Source organism: Symphodus melops (genome assembly GCF_947650265.1).
Source record: "Symphodus melops genome assembly, chromosome: 21".
NCBI classification, from domain to species: Eukaryota; Metazoa; Chordata; class Actinopteri; order Labriformes; family Labridae; genus Symphodus; species Symphodus melops.
The window spans coordinates 20,076,624-20,085,010 of NC_136711.1; the positions used below are offsets into that span (position 1 = coordinate 20,076,624).

General features: G+C 45.3%; 1 protein-coding gene across 1 annotated transcript; it reads right to left on the reverse strand.

Moving 5' to 3' along the window:
- Positions 1-569: 569 nt before the first annotated feature.
- tcerg1l (transcription elongation regulator 1 like) lies at positions 570-8,009 on the reverse strand. The gene is made up of 11 exons (XM_079334240.1): positions 7,871-8,009; positions 6,874-6,936; positions 6,725-6,800; positions 5,079-5,158; positions 4,044-4,138; positions 3,644-3,795; positions 2,159-2,237; positions 1,667-1,769; positions 1,201-1,290; positions 935-1,053; positions 570-786 (listed from the first exon to the last, which is right to left on the reverse strand). The coding sequence occupies exons 1-11, from the start codon at positions 7,967-7,969 to the stop codon at positions 630-632; spliced, it is 1,113 nt and encodes a 370-aa protein (XP_079190366.1). The 5' UTR covers positions 7,970-8,009; the 3' UTR covers positions 570-629.
- Positions 8,010-8,387: the final 378 nt, after the last annotated feature.

Below are 8,387 nucleotides of genomic sequence, written 5' to 3' on the forward strand. Positions count from 1 at the left end.
GTTTAAAGTCAGTGATTGATCCAGACAGACAGACGTGAGTTGGGTTTTTTTTTGTGCTCTGGTTTTTAGTTGAACTTGGCGTACTTCTTGAAGGTCTACCTCAGGTCTAGGTTCAGGTCTGGACCAGTTCAGAGGATCAGATGGAATAGAGGGTATGCAGCTGATGTCACAGTAGGCGGAGTCACTGCAGCTCCATGAAGCTCACACAGCAAAATGTGACTCAACAAAAACAAAACGTTTTACAGATGACAGGAAGTGAAAAGAAAATCAAAGATAATGGATCACACTCTGACGACGACGTTTATTCAGTTTCACGTCCATCACGGATTCAACCGGGCTCATGTGCTCCGAGAGTCCACGTGACCTCGTCCCCCCGACTGACGCAGGCGATGTTTCTGAATGTTTTGACACTTAGTCCGTCAGTGCAAACCCTCCACTGATCCTGGTCCCAGTCTGATCCTGATCCCGGACTTCTCTTTATGCTGCTGACACAGAACCAGCAGCTCATAGTTCTGGAAGGTCCTTGAGAGTTTAAATGATGTTTTTTTTTTTTGGGGGGGGGGGGGGGGTTTGAAGGTTTTGGAAGTTCCTGGTCCGTCAGTTCTGTTCTGGAAGGTTCTGTGAAGTCCTCATCTCATCTTCCTCAGTCGGACCCGGTTCTCTTTGTCTCGCTTCTTTAAGGAAGTGATGTAATGCTGAAAGAGGACTTCCTGATCCTTCTTCCTGTTGAGGGCGTTGAAGCGCTGGTCTCCATGGTAACGAGCACAGAAGGCCTTGAAGGTAGATCTGCAGAAAACCAGAGTGGACACAACTGATTATCATCTGATTTATCAATATCAGTCATCAGCACACCTGAGTGGTAATCGGTTTTCATCACGCTTCACTGTGATTGGCTAAGCCAGAGCAGAGCTGAGACGTGATTGGCTGATGTTACCGGCTGGTGATCTTGGCCTCCTCCAGCAGCTGTTTGAACTCTTCTCTCGCTTTCTGCAGTTTATTCTTCTTCTCTTTGTACTCGTCCTTCAGCCTGCTCTTCACAAACACATCAAACACCTGCGCACACACACACACACACACACACACACACACACACACGCACGCACACACACACACACACACACACACACACACATTATATAATAAATAATGAACAATTTTGAAATATGTAAAGTGTAAATAACGATCATAATAATAATGAACCTGTTTCCTCTGATCCGAGGTCAGCAGCAGGTATCGAGGGTCGAACACCATCTTATGGAGCTCCTTCTCATAGGTGGAGAACGCTGACACCTGAGGACACACACACATGATGTCATCATCAGGTAGCAGCATCACATGTGAACACCTGTTAGCTTCACTTTGACCTCGGAAAGAGTCCAAAAGTTGTTTCAGAATTTTTTAAACATTATTTACATGTGAAGGATTTTTGGGGCCTTTGTACCTTTAAGAGAAGGAGAGACAGGAAGTGTCGGCAGGACAGAGTGGAGTAAATTATTTAGATATACGTCAAGGTCTTATGATGAAAAAGAAAAACAGCTTCACATTTAGATTTGACCTAGACTATAAACCATTAGTGTGTGTGTGTGTGTGTGTGTGTGTGTGTGTGTGTGTGTGTGTGTGTGTGTGTGTGTGTGTGTGTGTGTGTGTGTGTATGTGTGTGTGTTACCCCTCTCTCCAGCATCATCTCTCTGAAATGAGCCACTCGGAGTTCCAGTGGGAGGAGCTTCACTTCTCCTGGATGAGGGACGAGGGACATCTGCTCCTCAACCCTAGAGAGAGAGAGAGCGAGAGAGAGAGAGCGAGAGAGAGAGAGAGAGAGAGAGAGAGAGAAATTCAACCAATCACATTGCTCGGTACCCAGACAGTGACCTGGCACCTCTTCAGCGACCATATCAACTCCCATTCTTTGGTCCGTCCTGACTTCAGACTGAGAGAGTCAGGGAGGCACACGCTCAATAATCAGAGGGCGATCAAACACAGGTGAGACAAACCATTTATATAACAAAGGAGAGAAAACAAACAAGAACAGGAAGTTTAATCAGCCAAGACATGAAGGGCAAGACCTCCAAAATAAAACAGGAAACATTAAGAGCTACCAAAGTAAGACCATACTGTTCTTTGTCTCTCTGCTGCTCTCTGATTGGTCAGTCAGACTCACCTGTTTCTTTTGGAGTCATGCGGATGTTCATCATCTTCACCGTTACCATGGAGATCGGACGATTGACAGCTGCAGCCATCTGTCGGAGAAAGACGACAGGCAGGTGGAACTCTCAGGTGGTTTCTGTTGTTTGATGTTTTCTTCATAATTCAGAGACGAGAGTCGAGTTTTAAATTAAAATAATTCTTCTCGTCACTTTCAAAGCTCGTCAGACTCGATCGTATCTTAAAGAGCTGATAGAGCAGCGTTACCCTTCGACAACATGTCGCTGCCAGAATGCTTGTGTTTACTCTCTTGAATCCATTCAAAATCCACATTGACTTTTACAGGTTAGCACCCATGGCGCTAAAATGCTAGCTCACTTCCTGGTTTTAGGAACTCTATCCTGTGGCGCTATATTACAGAAATTTAAAAGTGCAAAATGGCCGACGACAACAAGAAAAGATTTAGGTATGTTTACATAGATGTAGCAGGCGAGGTGATGCTAACATTAGCATCATGTAGGAAAGAATATCAATAGATGTATCAGGCGAGGTGATGCTAACATTAGCATCCTGTAGGAAAGAATATCAATAGATGTATCAGGCGAGGTGATGCTAACATTAGCATCCTGTAGGAAAGAATATCAATAGATGTATCAGGCGAGGTGATGCTAACATTAGCATCCTGTGGGAAAGAATATCAATAGATGTATCAGGCGAGGTGATGCTAACATTAGCATCCTATGGGAAAGAATATCAATAGATGTGTCAGGCGAGGTGATGCTAACATTAGCATCCTGTAGGAAAGAATAAAACACAGGCTGATGATCGATCCTGTCTTTAAATTACCAACATGACTTTGTTTTTTCCGCTCTTTCCTTGACGCAGAAGAAAGACAAATTTGTCCACCAACAAGACTTTTTATTCTTACAACACGCCTCCACTAAGCTAGCTGTCAGAGAGCCTGCACAGCTCCATGTTTGCTCGGCAGACTAAGGAGGATTCACTCCGTCCAAACAGACGAGGGTTGAATTTAAATCACCGGCAGCACAACGATCTGTGAGCCAGGACTGAGCAGACTGAGAGACGGGTGTGTTGTCGACGACAGATGTTAAGTCCTCCAGAAGACAAATAAGCTTCATCAGTGAAAATGACTGTGAGAGCGGTTTCCTCTCACTCTGCCACAGAAACACTTCACACAGTTTGGATCTTTAAAACACTCCTTGCAGCAGAACACAGTTTGTTTGGTGTCTCGGCTGCGGCCTCGTCACTCCTCGCAGTTTGAATTTACATGCAGAAGTTTGAGGAGTGATGCAATGATTTCCTAAACCCCGGGTGCAGTACTGGTGCAGGACAGAGGGGGCGATGAACGAGCAGAGGGGGAGAGATGGAAGGAGGTGTACGATCAGTGCAGCACTTTGACACATAGAAGTGATGATGATGATGATGATGATGATGATGATGATGATGGTTGCTTGTGAACAGACAAAGTGAAGCGACAGACCTTCAGGTGTCATCCTCTTCCTCTTGTGGGGCGGGTCTTCGATGATGCTGCTGATGTCTCGTCCAATCAGCTCCCCCGGCCTTTCCCACACAGACAGGTGGATTGTGGGATTGAAGAAGAAGATGCGGTCGTCTCCAGTCCACACTACACACCTTAACACAAAAACACACACACACACACACACACACACACACACACACACACACACACACACACACACACACACCTCAATGTTTGCGAAGCTAAGAGTGCACTTGAGATCAGAGTCTGACCCTGAAAAGAGCAGGACCAGACCACCATTTATCTGTTGTGTTAAATGCTTCTGTGTGTGTGTGTGTGTGTGTGTGTGTGTGTGTGTGTGTGTGTGCGTGTGCGTGTTTGTGAGAGACAGTGCAGTTACCATGGCGACCCAGGGACAGGAGTGGAGGCCACTGGAAGTTTGTCTTTTCTTCCTGTCTCCCTTTTCTCCTCCTCTTCCCTGTCTGCAGACACACACTGCAGACAGACACACACACACACACACACACACACACACGCACACACACACAGACACACACACAGACACACACACACGCACACATTTGTTTGCGGTGTCTTGCACCTTTCATTACAGATAACAAAGTGCTTCACAACAGACAATGAAAGCAAACACATTAAAAGCAAAGAGACGATAAAAGCAGACAAGCAAAATAAAAATGAAATCTTTTGTCTCGAGCAGAGAAATATATAACTGAGTGACTCTGCAGGTCTGATCTCCTCTGACAGAGAGTTTCAGGGTCTGGAGGCTCTGATAGAGAAAACCCTGTCCCCTCTAGTTTTCAGCCTGGACCTGGGAGCAGAGCTCTACTGAAGGCTGTCATCCTGGTTCTTAGGGGGGATAAAAGCTGAGACATACAGGGCGGGGTCAGCTCGCTCGTTGTGCCTTAAACCTAATTAAAATAATCTTAAAATCTGTTCTGATAGAAAGCCAGTGTGCTGATATTTGGGTTATAAGAGGCACATTTCTTCGTTCTGGTTGAAAAGCGGGCTGCTGCATATCGGACTCTTTGAAGGCGCTGGATGGATTTTTGAGAGACAGCGAGTGGCAGAAGTCGAGGCTGGAGGGAATAAAAGCCTGGATGAGTTTCTCCTGACATGACGAACTCGACCTCGGCTTCATTTCTGAGCCGAAAATAAACAGGACTCGACAACCTCCAAAACAAAAAGTCTGTGGTCAAAGACAACACCGAGGTCTTTGGCTGAGGGCAGAACATAACCAGCTCCTTCTCCTCGGTGTTTCTTTTAGACGACATTTAGAGCACTTCAGGAGAGGACGGTCACCAGGTGTAATCGAGAGGTAAAGTAGAGTGTCGTCTGCATAACGGTGAAAATGGACATGACAATGGGATAATGATCGCCTGATATCACCATGGCAACAAGTCACCATCAGTCTCACCTGTTTGTTGTCGTCTGTCGTTCTCTTTGTCCTCAGAGGAAACACGGCAGAAACTTTAAATCCGCCCATCCCTCGCTTCTCTGACGGAGACAATAAAACTTTATTTACACTTTTCCATGATGACACACACACACACACACACACACTCGTTCCTCCTCCATGTTTTCTTCAGTGAGGGACGGACAGATCATCGTCCCAATGCAGCCGCTAACATTCCTGTTAGCATTGTCGCTAACGAACAGGAAGTAGACGGAGTTTATGTTTTTTGCAAAGAAACAGAAAACAACAATCCGTTAGCCGACCAGATGTTTACACGTGTTTCTGTTTGGGTTACGTTTTTCTCGCTCGGCGCCCTGAAGTCCTCCGTCGATAGGAAGCGAGAGATTTATTCTGTGTTGAGTATCCCGACAGCTCGGATCTGTCAGAGACATCTGGAGCTTTTTAAGTCCACGACACACAAACACCAGGTCAGAAACATCATGCATCTGTGCGTGTGTGTGTGTGTGTGTGTGTGTGTGTGTGTGTGTGTGTGTGTGTGTGTGTGTGTGTGAGACTCTTCAGAGGTTATAATCTGTGTTATGTTTGATGTTCCTCTGAGTATCTCTGACAGTGAGAATGTTCAGCTGAAAGAAAAACAGACGGATGAACATTTCCTCGGGATAACTCTGATCCTCGGAGAGAAGACGTTGTGACAGCGGACACATGGTCATGTGACTGTGATGTCAGAAGCCATCAGAGACTGAAGTCAGATTAGAGCGTTGAGCTCTGCAGACTCACGGGAGGTCGAAAAAGTCTTTCACTGATTCTTTGGTAAACGTGAGTTTTCACTCTGACAGAGTCGGACTCACACAGGTTCGAACCCTATCAGCAAACAGCAGCACTTATTTAAACCTGCAGCCTCTATTACCCACAATGCAATGGAACCCAGGCGTAATGTTGGGGTGAAGAGATCCTACCTTTGTAACAGAGGCGTTACAGGGGAAAGACAGGATTGGTGGAGCCAGCGGGAAAGAACAGTGCTCTGTGTGTGTGTGTGTGCATGCCTGACTGTGTGTGTGTGTGTGTGTGTGTGTGTGTGCATGCCTGACTGTGTGTGTGTGTGCAGACTGGGACAATAATATTAAACCGTTGTGGAATCATAAAGTGTACAAAGATCTGATAACGGGCTTTGTTCTGGCGCTGTTGCAAACTCGCGCTCCGAATATGGCTAAAGTGTTAGCAATGCTAGTAGCAGTAAACGTAGCATAACGTCTCAAGGTGGAGCAGCAACTGAAAACGTTTTTACACTTATTAGACGACAAACGGCTCATCTGAAGACATAAAATCTTAAAACCTGTAAATTGTTGTTTTTTTCCAGACCTGCTGTCAAACACCTGGAAACACCTGGAAACACCTGGAAACACCTGGAAACACACTAAAAAGGAGCCCACTCAACCGTGATAACGTTTTTCAGGTGCAGGGCCGTAAAAAAGGCTGAAAAACACTCTGAACGCTGATGAAGGCCAGGTGCTGAATTATGTCAGCTGTTCAGTTGCTCTGTACGCTGCTGCTGCTAAATCCAGAAAAAAACACACTTTGACTTTTGTGTCTCTTTACAACAGATGAAGGTTCAAACATTGTTCAGAGAGGAGGAGTTGAACATTTACTGTGTCTGTAGTTGTTCAGCAGAGAGAGTCTGGATGAAAACTCTGAAGAGAAGAAGGAGGGAGGAATGTCCATCACCTGAAACAAGAGAGACATTGTCGATTTAGGACAGACGCAACAGACAGACGGACACTTTAAAAGACAGACTCACCTGGAAAGGCAAGACGGGCCACCTGTCCATGCAGAGCAAAGAGGGGGAGACGTTCAGAAAGTGCTGTGAGACAGGCAGAGAGACATGTTTCAGACAGTGAATGGACATGTCTCACCATCTAGCTCCTGTTATACTAATGACATCCTGCTGTCCCCGTCAGCCAGCAGGAGGCCATCATGTGACATCTAATGACTCCCCCTGAAGCTCAACCCCAACCAGCCAAGTCAAATCCGTCTCTATGACAACAGGACATAGCAGCATGCATGTGCCAACTCTGAAAGCTCACAACAATTAACTGAGGGGGACATTATTCCCAGCAGCAGGTAGAATCAGCCTTTAGAACCTCACCTATGTGTTCTGCTGCACATGTTGCACATGTTCTACTGCACATATTGCACATGTTCTACTGAACATGTTGCACATGTTCTACTGCACATGTTCTACTGCACATGTTCTACTCTTCTGCTGCACATGTTCTACTGCACATGTTCTACTGCACATGTTCTACTCTTCTGCTGCACATGTTCTACTGCACATGTTCTACTGCACATGTTCTACTGCACATGTTCTGCTGCAGAGTCACTGCACATGTTCTACTCTTCTGCTGCACATGTTCTACTGCACATGTTCTACTCTTCTGCTGCACATGTTCTACTGCACATGTTCTACTGCAGAGTCACTGCACATGTTCTACTCTTCTGCTGCACATGTTCTACTGCACATGTTCTACTGCAGAGTCACTGCACATGTTCTACTGCACATGTTCTACTGCAGAGTCACTGCACATGTTCTACTGCACATGTTCTACTGCACATGTTCTAATGTACATGTGCAACTGCACATGTTCTACTGCAGAGTCACTGCACATGTTCTACTGCACATGTTCTACTGCACATGTTCTACTGCAGAGTCACTGCACATTTGGAGAGGAGTCCCTGTAGATCCTGTCTTGGGTACCTTGACTTGTTTTATGTATTTAATATCTTTTGTGAGTTACCTGTTTGGGCAGTGAACGTTTTCTCTCCAGGCTGTTGATTGGCCGTCCCCAGGTTCCTCTGTGCAGTTGATTGGGAAGAATACAAGGCCACTCCTCCATGTGTCTTTGTATGTGAAGCCCCGCCCACTCACAGTAAGCTCCACCTATGACATACATCATCATGATTGCAATTATCACAGTAATGTATTGTAATAAATCCTGGTTGAAACTATCTTTAGATTTCCTGATTCTCTTCATGTTAAAAGGTAAACATAACATGTTCATCAGGCTGCTCGTGTTTTAGGAGTTTATCCCAGAAAATTAAGTAAATCTGAGAGTTTTATTGTTCCTGGTCGTTTCAACAGGATAGTTTGGTTATAATTATTTAAATGACATCAGTTGGAAATGCAAACTGTGAACTTTGATCCTGGGATTTTAGACACTTGTGTTTGAAATCATGATGTTTGAATCAGCCTCTAAAAGGTGAGATAGAATAATAACATGTGTTGAAGTTATCACTAAGCTAACACTGATCAGC

Bases quoted from the DNA above. Each gene is read 5' to 3' on its own strand.
- tcerg1l (XM_079334240.1), bottom strand. From the start codon at position 7,969: ATGGAGGAGTGGCCTTGTATTCTTCCCAATCAACTGCACAGAGGAACC. The intron at 6,937-7,870 runs GTAACTCACAAA...CCTGTCTCACAG, and splicing joins AACGTTCACTGCCCAAACAG to CACTTTCTGAACGTCTCCCC. The intron at 4,139-5,078 runs GTGAGACTGATG...GTCTGTCTGCAG, and splicing joins CGACAGACGACAACAAACAG to TGTGTGTCTGCAGACAGGGA.